Source organism: Gorilla gorilla, chromosome 5 (genome assembly GCF_029281585.2).
Source record: "Gorilla gorilla gorilla isolate KB3781 chromosome 5, NHGRI_mGorGor1-v2.1_pri, whole genome shotgun sequence".
Classification (NCBI taxonomy): Eukaryota; Metazoa; Chordata; class Mammalia; order Primates; family Hominidae; genus Gorilla; species Gorilla gorilla.
In genome coordinates this window covers 51,170,056-51,196,164 of record NC_073229.2, presented here as the reverse complement: position 1 = coordinate 51,196,164, position 26,109 = coordinate 51,170,056, and the positions used below count along the sequence as shown (strand labels likewise).

General features: G+C 53.2%; 2 protein-coding genes across 17 annotated transcripts in view; both read right to left on the bottom strand.

The window, feature by feature from the left end:
* Window positions 1-742: 742 nt before the first annotated feature.
* On the bottom strand, window positions 743-3,768 carry ZBTB9 (zinc finger and BTB domain containing 9). Of its 2 annotated transcripts, none has more exons than XM_019029287.3 (2): window positions 3,447-3,768; window positions 743-3,257 (listed from the first exon to the last, which is right to left on the bottom strand). In XM_019029287.3, exon 2 carries the CDS (start codon window positions 3,184-3,186, stop codon window positions 1,765-1,767), a length of 1,422 nt encoding a protein of 473 aa, XP_018884832.1. In that variant the 5' UTR covers window positions 3,187-3,257; window positions 3,447-3,768; the 3' UTR covers window positions 743-1,764. The 2 variants fall into 2 exon arrangements, with proteins under 2 accessions (XP_018884832.1, XP_004043874.1); XM_004043826.4 differs by having other exon boundaries at window positions 3,515-3,768.
* Window positions 3,769-4,584: 816 nt separating this feature from the next.
* SYNGAP1 (synaptic Ras GTPase activating protein 1) overlaps window positions 4,585-26,109 on the bottom strand; it is a 35,440-nt gene continuing 13,915 nt past the window's right edge. For 6 of the 15 annotated variants that reach the window (XM_063707518.1, XM_031012092.3, XM_055390177.2 and 3 more), the window contains 16 exons: window positions 26,011-26,102; window positions 25,445-25,566; window positions 22,940-23,093; window positions 22,632-22,730; window positions 19,954-20,577; window positions 19,682-19,826; window positions 19,326-19,470; window positions 17,280-17,516; window positions 16,888-17,089; window positions 16,503-16,681; window positions 15,768-15,809; window positions 14,309-15,380; window positions 13,651-13,824; window positions 11,489-11,700; window positions 10,342-10,432; window positions 4,585-6,514 (listed from right to left, as the gene is read on the bottom strand). In XM_063707518.1, coding sequence (XP_063563588.1) covers window positions 6,368-6,514; window positions 10,342-10,432; window positions 11,489-11,700; window positions 13,651-13,824; window positions 14,309-15,380; window positions 15,768-15,809; window positions 16,503-16,681; window positions 16,888-17,089; window positions 17,280-17,516; window positions 19,326-19,470; window positions 19,682-19,826; window positions 19,954-20,577; window positions 22,632-22,730; window positions 22,940-23,093; window positions 25,445-25,566; window positions 26,011-26,102 — 3,737 coding nt within the window. In that variant the 3' untranslated portion in view covers window positions 4,585-6,367. Of the gene's footprint in view, window positions 6,515-6,888; window positions 7,036-7,869; window positions 9,487-10,341; window positions 10,446-11,488; window positions 11,701-13,650; window positions 13,825-14,308; window positions 15,381-15,767; window positions 15,810-16,502; window positions 16,682-16,887; window positions 17,090-17,279; window positions 17,517-19,325; window positions 19,471-19,681; window positions 19,827-19,953; window positions 20,578-22,631; window positions 22,731-22,939; window positions 23,094-25,444; window positions 25,567-26,010; window positions 26,103-26,109 lie in introns of those variants that run through there. The other 9 variants (XR_004070674.3, XR_010134248.1, XR_008680602.2 and 6 more) reach the window with 9 other exon arrangements.

Genomic DNA, 26,109 nt, shown 5'->3' with positions numbered 1-26,109 from the left:
TAGGCAGGAGAATCGCTTGAACCCAGGAGGCGAAGGTTGCAGTGAGCCAAGATCACGTCACTGTACACCAGCCTAGGCGACACAGCAAGACTCCGTCTCAAAAAATAAATAAATAATAATAAAAAGATAATGTGAACCAACCTCTTTTAAAAAGGAAAACAGAACCAGTTAGGTGTTTCACAGCACCCTACCAAAAAAAGTACTAGTTCAGATTTTAAAACGTAAGGCAGGCCGGGTGCAGTGGCTCATGCCTGTAATCCCAGCACTTTGGAAGGCTGAGGCAGGCGGATCATGAGGTCAGGAGATCCAGACCATCCTGGCTAACACGGTGAAACCCCGTCTCTACTAAAAATACAAAAAACTTAGCTAGGCATGGTGGCGGGTGCCTGATAACCCCAGCTACTCAGGAGGCTGAGGCAGGAGAATCACTTGGACCCGGGAGGCAGAGGTTGCAGTGAGTATGCGATTGTGCCACTGCACTCCAGCCTGGGCAACAGAGTGACACTCTATCTCAAAAAAAAAAAAAAAAAAAAAAAAAAACAGTAAGGCAACCTACTAAAGGTTATTTATTAAGTAGCAGGTCAGGGCCTAAGTCCAGAAGACTGTTCTTGGCACCAGTGTGATACCATCCCATTCCTTCCCCATCAACATAACCTAGCCACCTAAGGAACACACCCAAGGCTCTGCAGCTCCATTCTCACATTCTCTCCCACACAAATTACTCAATCCAGTCCACTGTCAGTTTAGGTTTCAGGGCACAGTTTATTAAAAAATTTTAAGTAACTGCAAGTCCCACCCCCGATTCCAGTATCTATCCCCTCCATATCTCAACAGAGGGGCTGTCTATCATATGTGGGTGGGATGGGAAAGGAAGAGGTATGGTCCTACTATGCAAGTTACTCTCCAGCCTTCAGCTTGTGCTGTCCCAAACCTGAGTCCCTCTGACCAAGGTAACTTGTTCAGAGAGCAGTGGTGCCAACCTGACAGCACTTTAGGACAGTGCCATCTCCTGAGATCACTAGTCACATTCCAGTCATTGTGACCAATATATTAGTTATCAGTGGTGGTCAAAGGTAGACCAGAGGCACAGGCTGTTGAGGGAAGACCCTCTATTAAAGAAGGTTCTAAGAATGAAACATGGAATGCTCAACTTGTTAAAGTGCTCAACTACAACATTAAAAAAGTGTCGGGAAGGTGTCTATTGGTGAGAAAGCAAGGTACAATCTGAAGGGCTCCTGGAAAGATACAATTTTAAAAGTACACAAAAGGACTTCTGCTTAAATCGTTCCAGCAATGAGAGAAAAAAGCTTAGAGCTTAGCCTCTGAATTACTTAAGCTGTAAATCAAATGTATCTCTAGGTGGAGACCAACTCCTTCAATTCCTCATGGAGACGGAATAAAACATTTACCACTGTCTTTTGCTCTAACTCTTCTCTCACTAAATAATTGAAAATCTGGTTTCCTTAATGGACATCACCACCACAAAAATGTCCACCATGGGCAAGTGATCAACTTAAGTATGAATGGCCTATAAACCACTTTCCTGCAGGGTTGGCTAGCCAAAACCTGGAGTGGGATGAGAAATTTGAGTTTCCACATCTGCCAGGCTGAGAGGCCCATATCTAAGAACAAGAGGTCCATAATGTATCTATTCTCTTGGCATGATTACAAGATCCATGACTGGTGTGCCATGGCAGTGAGGGAAAAGTATCCATCAGCAGCAGTGGTTATCTTGTTCTAGAAGCTAGTGTATAGCCTCAGCAGTCACTTGTAAGTCCAGTGGGCAGTGGCCCAGCCCTGGCCCTTGCATAGGTCCCGGTGGCGGAGAAAACAGGCATGGACTCGGAACCGACGGCCACAGTGGGGACAGGCATGCAGGGCTCCAGCATGGGTCTTCATGTGCTCTGTCAGATGGTGCTTCAGCTTGAAGCGCTTGTTGCAGATGCCACAGCCAAAAGGCCGAAGGCTGAAGGTCAGCATGATGTGCCGGTCACGCTTTGGCTTCACTGCAAACCGCTTCCCACACAGGCAACCAAAGCGTTTTCCATCTGCAGGGGGTGTCCCCCCTAGCTTCACAGGCCCATGCACAGCCTGGCCTGCTCCCCCAGGTCCTCCACCCCCTGATAGGATTTCATTCCCATGAAGATCCACTGGTTTCCAGGATGGACCCCCTCCCCCAGATGTTGGCCCTGCCCCTGAAGGCAACAAGAACCCTAGCTCCCCATTCCCTTCAGTGTCCCCTCCAGAAAACACTTTGGTTTCCTCCTTTGCTCCTCCAGGCTGAGTTCCACTTCCTGATATCTCCTCCTTAGGATCGAAGGGTTCCTGCTTAATGTAGAAGATTTTGGGGGGCAGTGCAGGAGGGGCAGGAAGCTCAAGTGGTGCACTCTCACCCTCTGGAAGCTTTCGGGGAGTAGCACTCATGGGCAGTGGGTGGGGTCCATGAGGACGGGGAAAAACCCCTGATACTCTCTGGGGCTGAGGAGTCTGAGAGAGTGTGGCTGACGCCTGGTCCTCATCATCATCTTCTTCCTCCTCCTCCTCTTCTTCTTCCACCTGAATTTGCAGCACTTCTCCCAGTTCACTTCCCTCCCCTCCCACAGGGCTCTCAGTGGAAGCAGGGCTTTCAGTAGAAGCAGAGGACTGTACTGGGGTCTGGAAAGGCGAAGAGCGAATGCACCAGCCTCCTGTAGAGGATGTAGTGGAAAGAAGGGCATGGTAGGAGTTTCCTCCACGGGCTGAAATTCCACCACCTGAAGTTTCTAATTCTCTAAGAATTTCTGAGCACTGATCTACTACTTGCCACATTTGAAGGCCACTGGCCACAAGGAGATGAGCAGGAAGAGCATCCAGTGGCAGGCGGAGACGCCCTGAATAAATGAGCTGGAGCAGCCCCTCGAAGGCATCGGCTTCAATGACACTCGGTAGAGTGAGACGAGGCGCATCCCCCAGAAGCAGCTTGTCATGGAAGTAAGGAGAGGCAGCAGCCAACACTGCTTTATGAGCCCTAAGTTCCCGGCCCTGCACCAGGAGGGACACATCACAGAACTTTCCCTCTAGCCTGTGGCGGTTCAGAGATTCCAGCAGCGACGAGCTATGCTGCGGGAACTCGATCTGGATTGTCCGTGGGGCTGGGTTGCAGGTCGGGGAGGCGGGTACAGGCGGCAAAGGTGTTGGGGTTTCCATGGCCTCCTCGAAGGTGACAAGAATTGGGAAGAGGAGAAGGGCTTGGGGGTAGACTCCACGCGGGATGAAGGCTGCAGAGGAAAAAGATGGAGGTCACAGAAGCCCTGGATAAAGGGAGCCACATCTCCTCAAACAACCCCCTCCCCACGAGCAATAAGTGGAAACTTTTAAGTCAGTGGCGGTTTCTGCAAATCAGTCCCGCACACCAAGAAAGCAAAAACAAACAACAACAACAACAACAACCACCACTAAACACCAACCGGGGTTTTAACTTCCAGCCCCTGTGGAAGATAAGAAGGAGGTCCTTCAGCCACGAGCCTGCCTTCACCTGCCCAGAACAGCTCCTGCCCCGCCGCTCCGTTCCGCCTCACAGTGCCCACAGAGGTCTGCTCCCGGGAAGCCGCGGTCACCCGGACACCGCGAGTCCCGGCCCGACTGTCCTTCCCGCCGACACGCCCCCGCCGTTACACACGCGGCGCTCCCCTCGCAGCTACAGTGCCGCTACAGCTCCGTCCCAGACCGGAAGTCGCCGCCTCCCCGCCGGACACCGTAGCCAAGTGCGGCGGGCGGAGCTAGAGCCGTAGCCAATCGAGGAACGGCAGCCTACAAGCCTCGTGTTGATTGGCTACTGCAGAGGAGGGCGATGCTAGTAGGAGGGCACTGGCCCGGGGTGCCCTCGCAACGGGCGTCCCGGGGAGCTGCCGAAGTCCTCGCCGCTGCAGAGGACCGAGAGCCAGGGCCCGGGAGAGAACAGCCCAGTCGGAGGGGGCGGGCCGTCAGCCGCCCCGGAAAGCTGCGTTTCCCGGTGATTAAGTGTAGCACCCGCCCCCGGTAGGTCCTGAGAGGGGCGAGATTAGTTGGGCACTTACCATGTGGGCCTGGCATTTGCCCACATCACCTTGTGTCCTCCCACCGGCCCTGCGAGGGTGGGGGTTGCCGTCCTCAGTTTCCAGGCGGGGGAAACGGGTTGGAAGCGTCACTCAGCTAATAGTAGTGGACCTGGGACTGGAACTCAGATTTGCTAAGGAACCAGGCAGGTTCTTTCCTGTTTTCTGCACGGGAGCATTTTAACCAGCAATTAAAGAAACCTTATTTCTAGGTAATTTTTAAAAGAGATAAATGTGGATATATACATGAACTCTTTTATCAGATAACGCCGCTGTTCCTGTGACACAGTGGTGAGGGGAGAGTTAGATTGGAGAAGTTTGGCCGGTGCAAAACTCCTGCTCTAAAATATAAAAAATCTCATTGGGAGGGGAGAGTGACATTCTATGAGGAGAGTGTGGCATCAGGTGGGGATATACGGTTTTCCTCTCAGGCTGTCAGCTTCCTTTCAGAAAGCAGATCTTACCACCGTACAGGTCTGGAGAGCCCTGCCTAAGAAAGTCGGCACAGCGATAAAAGAACAATCTCCGTTTATTAAACATGTTTTTTTCTGTTTCACCACACACTCCAGAAAAAAAGGAAATGGGGCTGGGAGTGGAGAAAAGGGGACAGTGAGGGGGGATAGATAAGGCTGGGAGTGGGGTGGGGAGGGAGAACGAGAAAACAAAATAAAACAGGTAGGAAGAGCAACTCCCTACCCTTGAGGTGGTGGGTGGGGAGGGAAGCAGAGGGGCGGGGGGGGAGGGGGCCAGGAAGCTCTGTACAGAAGGGTTGCCCCCAGCCCACACACACACACCCCGGATATGTACAGTACAAACCCCAGATAATTACAACAGCCAAAGAAGAGAGAAGGAAGGTTGGGGAGGGTCCAGGGGTAGGGCCTGAGGTGGGGAAAGGGCACAGGGATAAAATTTCACATATTTACAACTTTTATATAAGTATAAATTTGGCCCCGGCTGGGTGTATGTGTAGGGGGATGGGACTGAAGGGGAACTGTCCATACAAAAGAAAGAGGAGTAGAGTCTAGGAGAGTCTCAATACCAAACGCAAAAGGATGAAGGGGGCAAGGCTGGGTAGGGGACAGCAGTCAGGGAAGAGGGGGTGCCAAGGAGGGGCTTCTCCCCTCCCATGGCCTACCCACCCCAAACCCCATCCATCCTACCTCCCCTATCCCGCCAGAAAACTATGTACAGAGAAACACCGAAAAATTGTGGAGCTGGCGGGAGGGAGGGAGGTGGAAGGAGATTGGGAGGGGGAGGATGAGAGGGAAGCCCAGCCCTGTCCTACCTCCCCCAGGGGACAGAGTCATGGAAGGGGGCCCCCCAACACCCCTCCTCCAACACAGGTCCCCCCACCCTGGGGGAGAGAGACATGGCTTTTCCTAGAGTAAGTTCCCCCCTCCCCCTGGGAGTAGAGACCAGGAAGAGAGAAGGAAGGGGCAGGGGGGACTGTGTGTCAGAGTAGGACAGATCAACTAGCCTGTCCTCCCAACATACACACCCTCCTAAACCCTGACCCCTCACCCTAACCTCAATTCCACCCCACCCAACACACTGGGGGAGGGGGGGGCATAAGCCCCCTCACCCCGCTCTGGGACCAGCCGAGAGCAGATCAGGTGTGGGGAGAAGGGGAGACAACTCCCATTCCCCCCTTGCCGCCCCCTCCCTGCCCCGGTGGCCCCCTCCACCCCATCTGGGTTCTGGGTGGGGAGGGAGTAAATTTAAGAGTGGTAGAAGGAGAAGGAGTTTGTGCGTGCTGAGCCCCCCCAGACGCTCCTGAGAAATCAAGGGGTAATAGGGCCCCCTCACCCGGGGTCCCCTCCCCATAACAAGGGGGACAAGGGAGGCCAAAATGGGGCGGTGCAGGGGAGTTAGATTGTCAGCTCTGGTTACTGCTAAAAAAATCACCCTGAAGTTGAAAGTTTGGAGGTGCCACACCCCCAGGGTGGGGGTGAGGGTCTGTCCCCCAGTGCTCAGGGGAACGATGAGGCAGAGGATGGGGATAGCACCCCGGAGTGAAGGGGTCTGTGTGGGGTAGGCGGTGTCCTGGGGCAAGGGTCCCTGGGGGTCAAAGAGAGGGCAGCACCCCAATGGGAAGGAAAAGGGGGCGGCTGAGGGTCCCCACTCTCCCTCCTGGAAATGGTGCAGTGGGGGGGGTGGGCAATCAGTGTGCCTCCCAGGGAGGCATTCGGGGAGGCAATCCCGCTGTTCCTCGGTGATGTCCAATCCTGGTGGTTGGTGCTGTTACAGGGTGGGGTGCACAGGAAAGGAAGAGAAGGTCTGTGGTGCTAGGTGGGCTAGTGGTCTGCGGTGTTTCGGAACTCGCCGTTCTCCGTAATCTGCAGCCGGGGTGGGGGTGGTGGGGCTGGGGGGGCCAGGCCGTTCCACGGTGGGGCCAGCGTCACACGCGGGTTTGTTGGACCCAAGGGGGGAAGCTGCCTCTCCTGCAAGACACCAAAAAGGAGAGCGCGGACTTATTGAGACGCTTCAAGGGGGCCTGGATGCCAGTCCCCTAGCAGTGGCCTCCCCTATAGCCAGCCCACACCACAAGCCATGGACCACCCCCTCCTCCCAGGACAGTCCCCACCATCCTCCTATTTTGTTTCTCACCTGCAGTAGAAGTTAACGTCCTCTGGGATCAGAGAGAAGAGAATCTCACCCCTAGACTCCTAACAGGGGCCTTCAAGCCTTTAACCCAGAGTGTCACACCAGGAAACCAGATCAAAACAGCAAGTTCCCATCGCACCCCCAACCTAACCCTTCTCTGGCTTCACCTATGTATATTCCTTGCCCATCCCACCCTCCTCCTCTTGAAACCCCCTCCCACCCATCCCCAATCCAAGGTGGGAACTTCATGTTGAGGAATAAGGGGAGGCAGTACAGCAAAACCTCATTAATCCAGACCCCTGTGGATTTGGAATTTCTTCATAATTTGAAGAAAAACTGAGCTTGCGTTTTCCTTTATCTGTGAAGAAAAGGTGTACTAAGCAAATTAGTGGTGGAAATATGTCTGTAGGAGGGGATATTTAACCCATACCAGAAAACAGACTTTTGAATCCTATCTATTCATTAATGCATGCTCCCTGAGGAGTGGAAAAAGCCTTGTTCATCGAGTTCTGTATGTATTTTGAAGACATGCATTTCATTAAATAGACACTGTCATTCAGTTTGTCACTTATTCACAGTGGCCATCCTCTCAAATATAACATTCCAAATTAGAGAGAGGTTTAACTGTACTGGGGGGAAAGGAAGGGGATTCAGGGAAGTGATATGGGAAGGGAAAAATCTTGTGGGAGGGCTGCCCCTCTCTCTCACAATTATGGCGGAAATGACCAGGAGCTTCTGCAGACACAGCATGCCCCAATCTCTGCATCCCTGGGAAGCAGAAACTGGCTTTATTCTTTTCCACCCCCATCTTCTTTTCAGTCCTTCTCCCTGGGCTCCCAATTAGAGGGTGAGGGGTACCAGACCAGCTCCTACCCCTGGTTCTACTCTCATCACCTCCTATAGCTAGCTCCTTGACCAACTCCTGGTTCCTGCCCTTAGCTCCGCCTTCTGTTCCTCTGCTGGGAGAAAAGAAAGCCATCTGAATTTCCCTACACTTCTGGTTGGGAAATTCACTTCCTTCTCTCTTTGGCTGTTGTAATTATCTGGGGTTTGTACTGTACATGTCCGTGTGTGTGTGGGGGCTGGGGGCAACACTTGGCTTTTTAAAATTCAGGCTCAAAACTAATTTCTAATTAATGGCTGAGTTGCAGAGGGACCAATACCTACCACAAGTGGTTTAGAACAAATGTCCAAATTACTTCCTGGGCCACATGGCATTTAGGCTTGGTAATATAGCTATGTCTGACCTTAGGATACACAACCTTCCAAGTAAAAGCTTCTATATAAGCTCTCCCTTCCATCCTAGGATCAAGGAGCTAACCTCTCAGATCACCCAAACCCCAGCCTTGGGTATGAGATACCCAGCAAAACTGCCTTCTTAGCTTGCTGGGTATCTCACACATTTTCTGCAAGTCAGTGAGAGGAAATCACTTATGGTAGGGTATCCTGAGTATGGCGGGAGAGCAGGGAAGGAACCCCCAGATTCCGTTCCCTCTGTTTGTCTGCTGGTGACAGCACATAAGCATGCCCTGGACACCCCCATGGACCCAAATTTAGAAAGTGGATAAATTAGGGTGCCATTATTCATTTTACAAAAGAATTCACTGCAGGAGTCCTTTAAATGGCAAAGTCCCCTGGTGCCTTTTAGCATCTTTATAGATCACCGGCTACTTTGACAGAGAGACTGGGCAGGCAGAGAATTAAAATTACAGTGTAAGGAGCCACTGCCCACTGCAGCTCAATCCCAAAGAAAATCGCATCTCAGAAATGATGGCTATAGCTGACAGGTTCTCATTTACTGGCTTTTTAGGTAGGGTTATGTGTCTGGCAAGGCCACTCGATGGCAGGAGAGGGGGAGTGAGTGGCATCAGCAACCTGGGGATGTGAGCTGTGAGAGTACATTCTTTACCATGCTGTTCCTGGCACCTCTCCCTGGGAATCAACATGCCTACTGAGCCCACGATCTGATCTAGGAGGATGTCTCTCCCCATTTCTAAACTCCCAGGCCACATGATCAAGTCCATGTCCTAACATCTGCCTGAGGTTCCTTTCGTGCTCCTTCTTGTTCCATCCACCCTGCCTAATGTCAGGACATCTCAATAGCATTTTTTCCAGGGTATCTCAAGTCTCCCTGAGTTAACTACCCACTCCTAATTCCCACCCAATGGGGGCTAATATGAGCTTCAGATGCCTTCTGCCTCACAGATATAAGGAGGAGGAAGAGAGAGAATCAGGTGAGGAGTGGAAAGGAGGGTAGAGAACCAAGGTTAGGGAAGGAAGAGGGAAACCCAACCTACCTGCTGCAGTCAGCACAGCCCCTATAGCCAAGATCCTCCAACCCATCATCGCCTCCACCCCATTAACAAACCCACCCCCAGCCCCTAAGGACGCTCTGGTGAAATGGGGGGTGACAGACATACACTGGAGAGGTAGAGGAAGAGGAGGGCTTAGAGTCAGGAGGAGGCTGGGAGGGGGTGGGTTTTGCAGGGAAGTGGGTGTGACCTGTGAATGTGCTGGGCCCATCTAGGGCCCAACTCTTGGTGTTGCTAAGGTATTGTTGGACAGTTCTGGGAAGCAGCAGCAAATGCTCTCTTTGGGTGGTGTCTTGGGAGATGGATCTGTGCGGGTGTCGGAGGGCTGGAGTCTGTGGAGGTTCTCTGGGTGTGGAGGGCAGCAGTGAGAGGGGAGAGGCTCCGGAGGTGTTGGAGGGAGTGGGCTTCACGACCAACCTGCAGTGGTCCGGAGTCACCTCCCCCTGTGTCCTCCGCCCGTGGCCAAAGCGGAACCAGGAGAATTACCTGATGAGGAGCTGCAGTGGGAGAGAGTGGGGTCATGGGGTCAGGAGCCTTGGTGGGGGGATGGCAGGCGGGGGGAGCCTAGCAGTCAGAGCAAAGAGGAGTATGGGTAGGAAAATGAGCAGAATTTTGGGAAAGCAAGGGGTAAGGGTGCAGAAGGGAGGTCCTAGAAGCTGGCTTGTGAGAAGAGAGGCTGGGCAGCAGGCAGCTGGGAAGGTCTGAGGGCCAGAGTGGGAGGGAGGCCAAAGGGAGGCTGGACTTAAATACTGAGGGCAAAGGGAGGTTACAGGATGGAAGGCCTTCAAGATCTGAAGAGTCAGGAAGAGGAAGCTATGCAGGAGCTGCCAAGGAGACAGGAAAATTAGGGAGCCAAGAGAACAGAGGTGATAGGTCCCCAAGTCTTCAGGGTACCGGCCAGGGCCTGGAGAAACTACAGATCATACTGCCCTGTGCTCTATTCCAGAAAACGGCAGCTTCTAGCCCTCTGGCCCAAGAGCGCAGAGGAAGCTGAACAACGTGGCTTGAATAGGAGTGAGCAAAGAAGGGGCAGGGGTTCTTGGAACTAGGTGGGGTCTGGGGGCAGAAAGACCAAGGTTCTGGTAGAGAAGGTCCTGAGATGCAGAGAGGAGTGGGAAGACTGGATGGGAAGGCACAGGAGTTGGGCTGACGCTGCCAGGAGTGACAAAGGCACAGACAATGGGATGAAGATGGGGTCACTAGGGGGCTGCCAGGAGCAGCCAGTGGACAAACAGCAGACTATGAGAGACAGATGGTGATGGGGCTAGGTGGCTGGTGTAGTGAGTGCACGAAAGACAGTGGGATGGATGGGGATGGGACACGGAGAAGATAAATGACATTGTAATTTCCACCTGAGCGTCGAGCAGCCTCTTCTTGGGTTCTGGCAGCGGCTCAGCCATGGCGGGGTGGTCCCGGCGCAGCTCCTCCTCCACCAGCATCAGCCTGAAGGGACGGGCTTCAGTGGGGTTAGTGGCGGGCACAGGCTCAGAGCCTGCCCATGGAACCCCATAGCTCTCTGGAAAAGCCTCAGGCATCCTTATCCCTTAGAATCAGAGTCCCTCCATTGCCGTGATGCAAGACTCCCTGTTCCTCAGGATCATGCTCTCCACCTTCGTCCCAGGAACCCTTACACCTCCCTACTAAGGCAGCTTTCTGTGCCTCAAAGACTTCTACCATCCAGACACCTCCAGGCCTCCATCGTCCCAATCAGGACAGCAGTGCCCCTTCCCCAGACCTTCCATGGCTGAGGACCTGGCTTCTGCATCCCCCATGTCACCTCACTGTGAAGATCCTCGAGGTGATTTATCATAAAGGATATCAATTAGAGCATTGGTTTTCAAAAAATATTTCAAGAAGCCCTTTTCTTCTAATTAAATCTTACATAAAATACATTTAGAATGGATCAAAATGGAGGTGGCTCTGGTTGGAGTGCGCCCAGGGTCCCCCCCGCCCCGACCCCACCACTCTGAAGATAATTGACCTCTTTGCTGAGGATACCCTCTTTGGAGCCCAGGACTTGCTGGAGCAGCTGAAAACATACACAGGCTAAAAGACCCTTTCTAACAGAACACCTTTCCAAGGCTAGAGAGGGAGGGTCCACCCAGGAAGGGCAGGGCCTACTCTGGCTAGGGAGCCCTGCTTAGGTTTGGAGTGAACATCACAGGTTAAGTTGAGAATAACTAGTGGGGAGCTCTGGCCTAGGGTAAATGCAAATACAGTGATGGTTGGACAGGAACAGGTACATTTTCCAAGGGCTTCCGAAGCTACTCTATCAGAAGAGAGGTCAGGGTTTGGTAAAGGGATATTTAATGCACTAAGCAGGTTGGGGTTTCTCTCCATCTGGTGACGAGTGAGTGGGTGGCTTCCTGGGGAGGAGAGTGGTGGGCTCTCCTGGTGGGCTCCTGAGTTTGGGGATGGGAGTCAGAGGAGTAGCTCGCCCACTTGCTCTCTTCAGCCTCAGGCTCTCCCTCACAACCCCCTCCCCAGGCCGCCCCTCACCTGCCAATGATGCTCTTGATCTGCGAATCCTTCTCTGCCTGCTGCTGCCTTAGCCTCTTCTCACTCTGCTCCAGTCGGGCCTGATACTGCATCAGGATTTTGCTGGTTTGTTCTTCCTGGGACAGCAGCCTCCGCTCATACTCTTCCAGCTTCCGGTTGGACATGTGCAGCCGCTCTTTCAGTGAGTGAATCTCCTCCTCGTACTCCTTCACCTGCCCGCCGGGCACACGACCCCGCACTATGAGGGGCGCCCCACCCCAAGCCCACCACCCAGCCTCCATCCCTGTCTGCCAAGCACAGCCACTGCATGTTGAGGGACATCCAGCTGCCTTCCCCAACCCCTTCCCTGCCTGTGGATCATATCCACACACCTGCTTTTGAGAAGACCCTGCCATGGTGCTGAGGTTCCCTCAAAATGGAGCAAGGTCACAGACTCCCACACCCTGAGGTCTATGTATGGCCCCTCATGAAGACCCACACAGAAACCTACACTCACAAACACACCTTGAGTAACTGTGCTCAGAAATTAAAAATAGGGTGACTCTTCAGCCCTAAGCCAGGCCCCAGAACACATGCTGGAGACATAGGAAGAAAAGGCAATTGACAGGGGAAAGGCAGGTGCTGTCCTCCATGTGATCCTCTCCTTGGCTCTGTCAAAGTGCCAAGGATAGGAGGTCTACAGGTGAATTCTAGGCTGAGAATCTAGGAATTCCAGAGCTGGAAGAGCTCAGAAGAGTCATTTTATCTGCCCTATTGGCTCTAGAGTCTGCAGCTGTGCTGTCTAATATGGTAGCCACCAGCCCACATGTAGGTATTTAAAATTTAGGCCAGGCACAGTGGCTCAACACCTGTAATCCCAGCACTTTGGAAGGCTGAGGCAGGTAGATCACTTGAGCTCACAAGTTCTAGACCAGCCTGGGCAACATGGCAAAACCCCGTCTCTAAAAAAAAAAAAAAAAACCGAAAAAAAACTAGCCAGGCATGGTAGCACGACCCTGTAGTCCTAGCTACTCAGGGGGCTGAGGTGGGAGGATGTCTTGAGCCCAGGAGGCGGAGGTTGCCTCAAGCCATGTTTGCACCACTGCACTCCAGCCTGGGTGACAGAGCAAGACCCTGTCTCAAAAAAATTACAAAATTAAAATTAAATAGAGCTAAAAATTCAGTTCCTGAATCACAACTAGACACATGTGAACACTACAGATTACAGAACATTTCATCACTGCAGAAAGTTATATTGGATAGTGCTAGTCTACAGCCTTTCTCAACAAGGTTTCCTCATCTGAAGCACAGAAAAAAAAAAAATGATTCAAAAGACTATTTCCTCATTCTCTGAAGAGGATACATACATATATCACCAACCCTTCTACATGCAGAGGAGAGATGTGAATTAACTTCCTACGGTGGCTGCCTTGGGGCTAATATTAGGGTTTAATTCTCATTAAATTTGCTGGTCAAGCCCATCTGAGTCAGTCCCAACACTTCCTATGCTCAAAGACCACTTCCCCGTGTTAGGGTCATATGTTCTTTATATATGACCTAATCCTGCAGCCACCCTCTTCCTCAGGCCCTAGGAACAACAGCTTCCTCAAGTAACTTTCTGCTAAGTTATCTGTGTTAGCCCCAGAGCTCTTGGTGCCCTTTGCCCTCAGCCTCCACCAAGTGAGGGTCTGGATGGCCTTTTCACACATGACCGATACATACTACTTTACCACATGCATCTCCTGCCCACTGACTGTCACTTATGCCCATGGGACAGTGACTGGGTAGGCCAGACCTCACTTGTAATATAGCTGCAACCCCCTCCATCCCCATCTAATTTATTAGCTCCTACTGCCAGTAAAGTAACATTTCCTTTCCTAAGCAGTCACAGGAGCCAGGGCTTATGTTCCTCCTGGGGAAGAACATGGAGGTAAGCCTAAAATAGATGATCCCCAGATAGTCTATGATATATATAACCTACAAAATAGAGTTGAAAGTGACTTTTAACAACTGTGTGTATCTGGTCTCCCCAGATGGACGGAAAGCTTCTCAAGAGGTGATCAGGTCTTTGCCTTTTCTTACCACCATAACTGACCCTGGAGGTTTCCCTTGGAAGTGACTAGAGATCTCCCCTGTGGGTAAAAGGAAACACTGGGGCTTGGAGCTGGTAGAGCCCATCGTACCCTATCCAGCCGGCTCTCATCCATCGATTTTGAGTACTCCTTGAGCTTGTACTCTTCCCGCTCGATGTGGGCACTCTCGATGTCAGCCGACAGGTGAGGCATATTGGAGACCCAGGCCACTGTCCGCTCAGAGGCTGGCATTGTGGGGTTCAATGTGGATGGTGTCTGAGAATGCTGGGACAAGGCACGGTGAGGGCGAACAGAGAAAGAAAAGGTAGGAAAAAGCAGGGTACATTTAGAGGGCAACAGCACAGCCAAAGGAGACGACAGTCCCAGTCCTATTGCCCTGCTGTAGCCTTTATCACCTCTGAATGCCAGAGATGTGAGTTGAATGCCAGAGAATTTCTCCTGTTGTTCTGATTCAGGATCTGATCTTCATGCCTCCAAGCCCCCAACTGGCCCTATTCCAGTCACCCCCATTCTACTTATGGATTAATCCCCTCTGGAATGAGAGTGCTAAGAGGGTTCACTGCCATATCCTTAGTGCCTGGCATAGCACACGGCACATAGCAGGCCCTCTATACACATTTGTTTAATGGCCAAAAGGAGGCAAGAAGATTGTAACTTCAGGCCACAGACTCTGTTTCAACCCCACCCCCCCATCTCCTTCTTCCCTCCCTGTTGTGACCCAGCCCGCCTTCCTCCTGCCTTCACCTACCTGCTTGGTGATGGAGGGCTTCAGCCCCCCACCCCCTCCGCCACCGCTGCCCCCGCTGCCCCCAATGCTGCCCTCCTTGCTGAGGCTCTGTTGCCGTGGACGGGCGGGGCCATAACTTGGCTCTGGGGACTGCAATAGATTCCCGCTGGATGGCCGGGGTTTCTGGGCTGCGCTGACTGTCAACTGCTGAGACTTGCCCCTCTGCAATGGAGGCGGCTGGCCCCCGCCACCCCCACCGCTGCCCCCACCGCTACCACCTCCAGGCCCTGAGGGGGCTGGCCTCTGGGGACCAATGGTGATCTGGGGAGGGGACAGCATGTGCTGCAGGTTGTCCTGGAGTGAAAGCTGCCGACGGGTGAAGTCAGTGCCAGAGGGTCCAAACTCATCACTGTAGCTGTGGCTATGAAGGATGGAGGCAGCAGGGGGCTTGGGGACCCCAGAAGAGAGGTCCTCACTCTTGCTATAGCCATGGAATGGGGCAAAGGTGTCCCCAGGGGGCTCTCCACCTCGGTGGTGGTGATGATGGTGGTGGTGGTGATGGGAGGAAGGTGGGCCATGGCCACCACCCCCTCCATGGCCGCCTGGGGGACCTGGCCCATCAGCAGCCATGTGGAAGAGAGGGTTCTGGAAGGAGAGGGGGATTCGCAGTTGCTGGGCAGGGACACCGTCTGTGGTGACACCCATCTGGCTGAGGCGCATGCCAGCTGCCGTGATGGATGAGCCACTCCCCTGGGAGAGGCGTCCAGCAGGCGCAGGCCGTAGCCCCAAGGCTGCTGTCAGCGAGGCCTGGCTTGAGTGCAGCAGGTCCCCTACGGCCGCCAGGTTCGAAACACTGCTGCTGTTGAGGCGGCCACCAGGCCCATCACCCTGTAAGTCCAGCATGGACACACTCTTGTTGACACTCAGCATCTTCTGCTCTGGCTCTGTGATGTCCGAGCTGCTCGTGCAGTATGCTGGTGAGGAACGGGCCAGGGGTGGACGGCTTACATAGAACAGGTCTTTACCCCCACCAGGCGGTGGTGGGGGTGGCTTTTCCTTGGTTGGGGAGGGGAGGCGAGCCATGTCCATAGAGCTGTCAGAAGGGAAGGGGGCACACAAGCAGAAGGTAAGGTCAGGGCTCTTAGCAATTGAACCTTGCTGTGGTCTGGCACAGGCCTTGGGGTTAAAAGTGGGACCCAGAGGGAAGGGCTGAGAGCTAGCGGTGGCAGCCCTGAAGAGGGCAGGCAGGGAGGATGGGAGGTGAGTAAAGGGAAAGGACAGGGCCCCTCCGGGAAGGGGGTGAGGCCTAGAGGAGGGGAGATGGGGGCAGCAAGAGAAGGGATGGGGGCAGGGCTGGGCAGATATGGAGGAGATGAGGTCCATGGAGGAGGAGAGGAGAGGAGTAGGGCGAAGGCCAGTGGAGTGGGAGAGGGAACAGACAGGAGAGGAGAGGAGGGCGGGGGAGGGGAGAGCCCCTCACCTGTTGAGGCCTCGAGCCATGAAGGACTGAAGGTCGATGGAGCTGGAGAGAGATGGAAAGAGGGGCGAGCACAGACAGAGAAGGAGAGAGATGTGGACAAATGAAAGGAGAGGCGGGAATGGTGGGATGGGTATGGTGTCATGGAGAAAGACACGGGCAGAGGAAAAAGCAGGGCCATCATCAAAATAATGAGCAGCAAATGAAGCACGGGCACCACCCATCAGAATGGAGGCTGGGACTCTGGAGCAGGCTGCAGGCCCTGCTAGGCTTCTGCTGTCACTGCTCTAAGTGATGGATCATGGGGAGGTCTGTGGGGTTGTGGTCGGGGGCTGGGGGAAGTGCTTATTCACTAGCTATTACTGAGATGTTTGAACATTTTGACACATGGCTGACATGACATGCTGGCTGAACCTCAGCCTGGGGACTAGCATGGGCAGGCAGAGGGACAGCAAATCAGAGCTTGCAGCAGGGATGCTCTAGGCTTACAACTAAGCCGCGAGTTGGTGGAGCCTCAGCCCTATTCCTAGAGCTCCACATCTCTCACTCCCTCAGGCTGTAAAGGGCTCTCAGCCTACCACTGACTGTACCTGTCTCCTTATCGTCTCCCCTGAGAACTTGGTGCTTTTTCCTCCCTTCTTTCAAGCCTTAGAGAGATGCATGTGGGGCCCAGTGAGGAGTATCTAGAATAGGAGAAGGGCTCCTAGGGCACAGGCCTGGCTGTCCCAGGGTGCTCACCTGTTGAGGTCCCGCATCATGTAGCCCTGCATCTCAGCCGATGGCCCCCGCAGTACCACAGGCTGAGGCCGGGGCCGCTCACTCTGGCGGCTTGGCTGCCTTTGGATGTTGGGGTTCCTCAGAGCTGTGCTGATGTCGTTGAGGAGCCGGGGCAGTGGACCCAGCTTCAGGAGGGCTTCCTGGAAGGGTGAGGCTGTTACCTGGGGGCTCAGTGCCCAGCTCTAAGAGGGCCTCTGAGGGTGCAGGTGGAGGGGGTCTGAGTTGGGATAGTAGTGGTGACACCTCGAGGAACAAGGGGAGAAAAAAAATCTTCAAAGGGTAGTTTCTCAGGCTCCAGGAACCTCTGGAGCCATCTGGGGATAGGGCAAAGAGGGGATCTGCTGACCTTGCTGAGCTGGGGCAGCACCTCCCAGAGTAGGGCATGCAGTGTGGAGAGCTCTCGGCCCAAGTCGATGTAACCCTCAAAGCTACTGCTGTTGGTTAGTGTGTCCAGATTGGAGATCTCATACAAAAACTGCTGCATGGAACCCCATTCCAGCTCCAGAAACTCATTCATGAAGCCCAGAAAGTCCTCCTTTGAGGTAAACCTAGCCAAGAATCCAGAAGATAAAGGTCACAGACAGACACACACACACACACACACACACACACACACACACACACACACAAGGTATCATAGCCTCCCCATCTCAAGATCTCTGGGGACTCAGGAGACCCTTCTTGCCGACCCCCAGCCCTGCCACTCCCTGCCCTGCCCACTCCTGAAGCTTCCCTCACTTGGAAAAGTTGGCCAGGTTCTGGATGACCTTGGCAATGAGGGTGAGGGTTCGTGAGGTCTGCTCATCTGGGTACTCCTGCATAAGCCCAAAGAGACTGGGCGACATAATCGCTGGGCAGAGGAAGCGCAGGAAGAGTGAGGCGCTGATAAGCCTGTCTGCGATGTCCTCCCGGCCTCGCTCTGCGCAGCGCAGCCGCCACGAAGCAAACACCTCCTTCAGCTCCCTCGGGAACACGCTGGGGGGAAGGGGCGGGGAGACAGAGAGAGAGAGAGAGAAAGAGAGAGACCGGGACTGAGCCCCAGAGACCCTCAGCTTCCAGGGAACATGCTGAGGGGGGTGGTAGGAGGTGAGGGTGTGGAAACAGGGGTGAGAGAGACAGGGAAGGAGGGACCGCAGGAGCAAGATGGGAGGCTGCTTGAAGAAGGGGGCCATGGCAGAGGGAACAGACAGATTAGGGAGAGAGAAATGGAGGGGGAGAGAAGGTGAGGGGAGAGACACGTGGGAGAGAGATGGAGGGGTGTGGGAGAGAGACAAGGAGAGGAGGAGAAGAAAAACAGACACCAGGGAGAGACAGAGATGGGAGAGAGATGGAGGGTCACTTGAGGTACAGGGAGCTCGGACCCCCCAACTCTTCTGGATTCCAGGGAAATGGGGATGGAGGTGCCCCAGGCATGATCCCCAGTCCCTGGAATGGCTCAGAGCTCACTCCCCGCACCTCCCAGTTCCACTTCAATGTCCCACTGACACCTTAAACTCGGCTGGTGTAAAACAGAGCTCACCATCGCCCCCACACCTCCAACTGGCTCCTCCTCCTGACTTTCCTGGTTGTCAATGAGGCCACCGGTCTCCCAACCACCAGCCTCATGGCCTCTTGAGTCATCCGTGACTCCCCACAGACATGCTCCCTCCTTTCCAATAAGCTGACAATTCCTACTGATCCTTTCCTGAGAGGGCCCTTCCAGTAGCTCCTTCCTAACTTCTGTCACTGTTCTGATTCAGGATCTGACTTTCATGCCTCCGAGCCCCCAGCTGGCTCTATTCCAGTCATCCCCCAACATACATCCCTCTACTCTACTACATACACTCTACTTATGGATTAATTTTTTTTTTTTTTTGAGACGGAGTTTCACTCTTGTTGCCCAGGCTAGAGTGCAATGGCGTGATCTCGGCTCACTACAACCTCCACCTCCCAGATTCAAGTGATTCTCCTGCCTTAGCCTCCCGAATATCTGGGATTACAGGCATGTGCCATCACATCTGGCTAATTTTGTATTTTTAGTAGAGACAGGGTTTCTCCATGTTGGTCAGCCTGGTCTCAAACTCCTGACCTCAGGTGGTCTGCCCGCCTCAGCCTCCCAAAGTGCTGGGATTACAGGTGTGAGCCACCGTGCCCAGCCTATGGATTAATCTTCTAAATCACAATATTTCTGACACCTTTAATGGCATCCCAAGGCCTACCAATGACCTCAGACTCCTTGAGGCCTTCCAGTTTCTAAAGCTAATCTTCCTGCCCAGACATCTCTCCCACCACTCCCCATTATGAGGCACATGTTCCACTAAACCTGGTGTAATTGCTACTAACCTACTTTAATGTCCCCTGAAAACTCCTGGGCCTTTTCACCATCACACATGTGCCTTTCTCACAGCCTTCTTCTGAAATGTCTTTCTTGCCAACTATGTCCATATATCAGAACCTAAACCAGTCTTCAAAGCCTACCCAAGGGGGCACCTCTTCCCCACTTATCTCAAAGCTCTGCCTTCTCTCTGACCTTATGTCACACAGAGGTTGGGGGGACCCTTACTCAGCACTTACACACCATTATGGCTCTGTGGCTTTTTTTTTTCTTCTAATTTGTCCCCATTCTGGTGGCGGCCCTCTGAGGGCAGGGACCAGGCCTCTTTCACCTGTTTGCTCTATAGCGCCTAGAACAATGCTTTGCCCATAAATGGTGCTCAGTCCTCTTTGAGGATGGACAGATAGATGAACAGATGAACACATAATTCCCCCGACCCTGGCCCCCCAGCCCAGCGTTCCCAGTCTCACCAGTGGGAGTTGACCACCTTGCACAGGGCCAACTCACAGCACATTCGCAGGTTGGCCTGGTGCTCTGCCAAACTGGATGCTGTGCACTTGATAGGGTCTACCTCGCAGTTTTCCTCAGATTCATACAGAGCACGGATGAACTCTCCTGGGGGGTGGGGGCACAAGAGGGTGTGGTCACACTTTCCAAGGGCAGGGAAGGGGGTGGCCAGGGTTGGGGAAATTTCAGAATCAGCTGTTGGAGGCTGGAGTCCTAGGACTCTGGGTTAGGAAGTATCAAGCTGTGGAAGGGTGGACTTGGGGTCTGGGGTGGACATCTGGCAGGTTTGGGAAGAAGAGGGCCTGAGTGTGGGCCATACCAATGGCATCCTTGAGGTATTTCTGACCAATCAGTCTCATATACTCTTCTATGGCTTTAGTGGCAAGCGTGTTCTCGCGGAATATGAGGTGTTCCCGTTCCATGAACCGGTCTACTTCAGACATGGCCATGTCTGAAAGGAAGTCCTGAGGCCCAGGAAAATCCAAGTGTCAGCCTCTGCACAACCCAATCTCGTGAATTTGCCCTGTCCTCACTAACCCCCAAGCAAGTGCCCATTCCCAAGTCACCTTTCCCTGAGGGCACAACACTCACCTTGGCCTTGCCTGTACTCTGCAGGATGTGAACTAGTGCACTGGCAACCTCCTCCTTGCCTTTGACATTCAGGGCGGGCTCCAAGACTGCACACAGCATCCGATAATGGTTGGTGACATACTCTGCAAACTCTTTATATAGCTCCATGGGCAAGATGCTCATTGTCTGGTAACGTGCTTTCAGCCGCACAGCCGGGCAACCTCCTTTGCCCTTGCCCCCTGAGCCACCCCCCGAGCCCCCTCCCCCTCCCGAACCCATGCCCCCAGATCCCCCACTGCCTGTTGGCAGGGTTACAGGGTACCACTGCTCTGTGAAGTGGCGCCCAGCCAGGGTGGCCACTGGCACAGTCACCAGGCCGACATAGCCTGCCTTGTCCTTCTTGCGCTTTTTGTCTGAGTCACGGTACAGATGCAGCCGCAGGGCACGGACAGCCGGCAGGTTGTTAAACTCGAAGTGCTCGCCCCAGAAGACGGTGTCCCCAGAGGCAGAGCGGGGCTTGGAGGTGGTGCGTGCATACAGCATGTCATCCAGGCAGAGCTCACAGTAGTACCGCTTCTTGGGGGGCAGCTCCCGGGCCTCTATGATCCACAGCTTTAGCACATTGTCTACCCGGCGGCTGTTGTCCTGGCATGGTGGGGTGGGCATGATGTTAAAGGGGGAAGGGACAGAGAGACACCAAAAGAGGAGAGACGGTAAGAAAGTGGGATACAGACAGCAATCATAAGGTGAGACAGTGTACTGGGTTGAATAGTATCCCACCAAAACTCATGTCTACCCTGAACCTGTGAATGTGATCTTATCTGGAAACAGGATCCCTGCAAATGTAATCAAACTAAGAAGAGGCCAGCCATGGTATCTCATTCCTGTAATCCCAGCACTTTGGGAGGCCAAGGTGGGTGGACTGCCTGAGGTCAGGAGTTCGAGCCAGCCTGGCCAACATAGTGAAACCCCGTCTCTAATAAAAATACAAAAAAAAATTAGCTGGGCATAGTGGCACGTGCCTGTAATCCCAGCTACTCAGGAGGCTGAGGCAGGAGAATCACTTGAACCTGGAAGGCGGAGGTTGCAGTGAGCTGAGCTCATGCCATTGCACTCCAGCCTGGGAAACAAGAGCGATATTCCGTCTCAAAAAAAAGAGGCCATACTGAATTAGAGTGGACCCTTAACCCACCTTATAAAAACTGGTGTCTTTATATGGAGAGGGAGATTTGGAGACACAGAGATACAGGATACAGAGACACACAGAAGGAAGCCAGCTACATGAAGATGGAGGCAGAAATTAGACGGATGCAGTTACAAGCCCAGGAATGCCAAGGACTGCTGGCAACCTCCGGAAGCTAGGAATAGGCAAGGAAGGATTCCCTGCTACAGCATCAAAGAAAGCGTGGCCCTGCTGATACCTTGCTTTTGGACTTCCAGCCTCCTGAACTGTGAGAGAATAAATTTCTGTTGTTTTACGTGACCCAGTTTGTAGCAGTTTGTTATAGCAGCCCCAGGAAGCTACTCTAGAAGCATAGACATACACTAGACAACACAAACAGTATTGGAAAGATTTTAAAAGCTGGAATAACAAGCCAAAAATATTAATGTAGAATTTGAAGGGAACTGGAAAGTCCTGCAGAGACTATCAGAAATTGTGAAAAAAGAATTGCGTATAGAATGGGTAAAGCTTGGCCAGATGTGGTGGCTCATGCCTGTAATCCTAGCACTTTGGGAGGCTGAGGCAGGCAGACAACCTGAGGTCAGGAGTTTGAGACTAGCCTGGCCAACATGGTGAAACCTCGTCTCTACTAAAAATACAAAAATTAGTCGGGTGTGGTGGTGCATGCCTGTAATCCCAGCTACTGGGGAGGCTGAGGCACAGGAATTGCTTAAACCCAGGAGGCGGAGGTTGCAGTGAGCCAAGATCACGCCACTGCACTCCAGCCTGGGTGACAGAGTGAGACTCTGTCTCAAAAAAAAAAAAAAAGAATGAGTAAGGGCCTGGGGGGATACAATTGAGCACAAGCTAATGGTAAGGCTCAGGTGACATTGCAGTGTGTTGAAAAGGAACATGGTGTTTGTACTCTGCATAGGTCAGATCATGTCAGCATCTTGGGTTGAGTTCTTTAAGGACATCAAGACACAGGAGTTCCCCCCAGAGGAGTGTGACTAGGACTGTAAGCTTGCTAGAAACTGGGATACAGAGAATAGCTGACAGAACTGGAAGCATGAAGTTTTGGGAAGAACACAGACTCATAGAATTTATGTGCCAAAGGGACCTTAGAGATCATTTAATCCAACCCATTGCCACCAGTTCCCTCTGTCTTAGAGAGGAAACCAAGGTACAGAAACTTGGCTAAGTGTATTTTATGTGTCCTGCGGGGTATTAGTGAAGCATTCCTACCTGCAGGGAAGCTAGACTAAAGAATTTCCAGAGCCCCATCAACTCTGTAAGTCTACGACTTCTATGGCAGGGAAAGAGATCGTAAGGCAGGGTAGCAGTACAGAAAGAGAAAAGAAATAGGGGACTCAGAATAATGGGGGTCTCTCCCTGCTTGTCCAGATACCCTGTACCTCAATCCTCTCCTTCCCCAAGCCTCTCCTCCTTTAACTCACTTTCCTCCCTAGGCCCCCAGCTTCCCGTGTTGGCGCAATCTTTGCCCTGCACAGGTTGTATCCCCTTTATTCCCCAATACCTTGTTGGGCTTTACTGCCCGCTGCAGATTCTCAATCCATTTGTCTCTTTCGGCCGCAGACCGACAGGCAAAGCATTTTGTTCCTGATGAAGTTGTTACCTAGAAAGGAGTGTGGAGTTGAGGGAAAGGGCTACAGAGGGGAGGAGACTCTGCTACCTTCTCTTCCTCCCTGGCCTACCCTTTCCTCCAGTCCCAGAAGTTTCTGTTTCCTTGACGTCCCCACCTGTGCCACTTTCTCTAGACCTCTCTGCCCCCCACCTTCCATCACCCCTGTCCTTTGGCCCTCCCCAGCCCACCAGACCCAGTACCTCAAAACAGAACTCCTGGCCCAGGATGGAGCTGTGCACTGGCTTGATAATGGAATCTTCATCCAAGTTGAGCTCCAATGCCTCAGCTGCACTGCTAGGACTCAGCAAGGACTCATGAGAGTGTGACTCCTTAAAGCTTTGCATCAGCCGGGCCCTGGCAGGCAGGAGGTTCAGGAGAGGAAGGGATCAGGGCTTCCCACTCTTCTTTTTTTTTTTTGAGACAGAGTCTTGCTCTGTCGCCCAGGCTGGAGTACAGTGGCGTGATCTTGGCTTGCTGCAACTTCTGCCTCCTGGGCTCAAGCGTCTCTCCTGCCTCAGCACACCCAGCTAATTTTTTTTTCTTTTTTTTTTTTTTTTTTTTTTTTTGTATTTTTAGCTGAGACGGGGTTTCACCCTGTTGGTCAGGCTGGTCTCAAACTCCTGACCTCAAGTGATTCAGCCTCCCAAAGTGCTGGGATTACAGGCATGAGCCACCGCGCCCGGCCCCCCTACTCTTCTTAGACACATAGGTACCCTGCATCATCAGTCTGTTCCAGGATGGAGACTTGGAGAGAAGGCCCCCTGAACACCCTTCCCAAACAGACACAGAAAGAAACCCTGCCTATCGGGAAGGACGTGAGGGATGTGAGAAAAATCAGAATCCTTTAAGGAACTCCCCTGCTCCAGCTGGGCCTGGTGGCTCACGCCTGTAATCCCAACATTTCAAAGGCCGAGGTGGGAGGGTCACTTGAGCCCAGGAGTTCAAGACCAGTCTGGGCAACACAGTGAGACCCTATTTCTATTTTTTTAAAAAAAAGGAAAAAAAAGAAACTCCCACCATCTCACACCTAAGGGATTGCGAGGACTGGGGACATCTAGAAATATCTCAACCCAGAAATGGACCATGGCAGAAAAGAAAAAAAAAAAAAGGAGAGAACAAAGTGGGCCTGGGGCACTTCTAGGTAGTACCTCCAGGTAACCCCAGAAACCAGAGCCTCAGTATAAAGGGAAAAGTGGAAGTAAAGAAGTGAAGGCACAGAGAAGAGATATGTCTAGCCTGGGCCTGGCACACGGCTAGTGCCTGATAAACATTTAATGATTCAAAGAATGAATGAACACAGCATAAGAGGACAAGTTTTAGCAGAAGCAGGGGAAAGAGTGAGGGAAAAGCATAAGAAACAGGAGAAAGCTGTGGGCAGAAAAGAGCTCAAAGAGGATAAAAGACAGAATACAGGGACTAGGGAAGAACGGGAGGTAGGGCAAGAAGGAGAAAGGGGGAGACAAAGATATGTGCAGCAAGACAGAGGACAGGAGAAGAGGAGGAGGGCCAACTGGAGAGATGGCCAGGAGAACCGAGGTGAGGGCTAAGAGGGAATGGAATGCAAAAAAATCACTGCAGGAGGGCAGAAGATAAAGGGGGCTGGGGGCATGGAATAATGAGAGGTAGGATAGCAATACAAAAGCGGTATGGAGATGGGCAGGGGATGAAGAGTAGAGAGCAGTGGGAAAACGGGAGGGGAGCTCGGGTGTGGGAGCCTCCAAGAAGTTATTTATAGCAGCCCCGTCATCGCAGGCTCTGGCTGCCGTCAGCGCGACGCTCCCCCGGCCCCCGGACCCCCCCCCCCACCCCCGCGGCCAGGAATACCATGCCCTCACCCCCTGCCGGCCCCAAATCCAGCTCTGGCAACATGGGAGGGGGGCAGGGAAAGGTGTGACTCACTTTATCCCAACCTCCCTACCTGCCCAATCCTGGGGGTGGCCAGACATGGTGGAAAGGGAGGGCATGGTTCTCCCCAGGGAGTGACTGGGTGAGGGGGAAACCCAGAGAGGAACCCCAAATGGCAGGCAACAAAGGCAAACAGTGGAGGTCTCCTTCAGCCTGGCCTCAGGGACAGTGCCTTCTGGACTTCTCCGCTGGCTGCTTCTTCATGCCTCAGTCCATGGGTTGCTTCCCATTCTGTCACCCTGCACACCTGTCCCAGCCTCCCCTTCTCTGCCATGCTCTATACTGTCTCTTCCCTCACTGATGAGGTCCTTGAGCCCTAGCCATCATCCATTCATTCAGCCACCCCCAGCCCCACTCCAACCTGCTGCCCCTGTATTTCCTGACCTTCCCTGACACCCTTCCACCTACAGCCTATTGCTCACTCACCTACCAACCCCTTCCCTGCATTCCTTAAACATTCCTCCAGGGTCACTCTCCTCCTGTACAGCTAGCTCCTTTGATACTGGGCTAGAGCCCATCCTTCTTGGCCTGAGGAGTCCCTAAGGAGCCCCTCCTTGGCTTCACCTTCATTCCCTTTCCAGCCTCTCTGTCTGTCTTCTCTCTGCCACCCTACCCATCTCCTGCTGCTCACAGATCCCTATTCTAGTTCTTTTCTGTTCTGTCCCCTGTGCCATGACATCCCCCAACCAACTTGAGTTGAATCCTTCAACCTTTGCACACAGATAACCCCCTCCCTCTGCATCTCACACAGGAGACCCTACATTAAATCAATCTCATCCCACATGCTCCAGCCCCTGTACCGGTCATGGTCAGCACTTCGGAAGCGAGGCAGGATCTGGCGAAAGCTGCTGGTCCGGTCAAGTTTGGGTTGTGACTTCGTTCGTTTGATGGAGCTTTTTAGCCGTCGGCTCAGGAAGCCTTGCTGGGGGGGAAATGGGGATGGGGTGGGTTGGGGCAGGGTCAGTTCTACCTACTCATCCCTCAGCTGGTAGAGAGCCCCTGGATGAAAGTGGGATGGGGAAAAGGGAAGTCTCCAGAGGTGAGGAAAGGGGGATAGGAACCCTAATACCAGTTTGTCTTCCTTGCTCCCACGGGTACAGTGCAAGCACACACACACACACACACACACACACACACACACACACACACAGCTTGGAGAAGGTGGGAGGGCTGGTCTCAGAAGCAGGGGGGCAGAGCCAAGAAGGGGGAAACCAAAGAGGTGGGGAGACACACACAGACACACACTCTTTTTCTCACTCTCACTCCCTCTCTCCCCCTCCTGCCCTCTTTCTCAGACTCCTAGGGCCCCAGTTGGGGCTGGAGGGGAGGGGGCCCAACTGAGCCATATCTGGTAGGCACCACTCACCGAGGGCCGGAAGGGCGCAGCAGGGGCACCCTCCATGCTGTACTGCTTCCCCCCTGGGACACTCTTCCTCCTCGAGCGACCCAAGTGGTATTCTGGAGG

Bases quoted from the DNA above. Each gene is read 5' to 3' on its own strand.
- ZBTB9 (XM_019029287.3), bottom strand. From the start codon at position 3,186: ATGGAAACCCCAACACCTTTGCCGCCTGTACCCGCCTCCCCGACCTGC.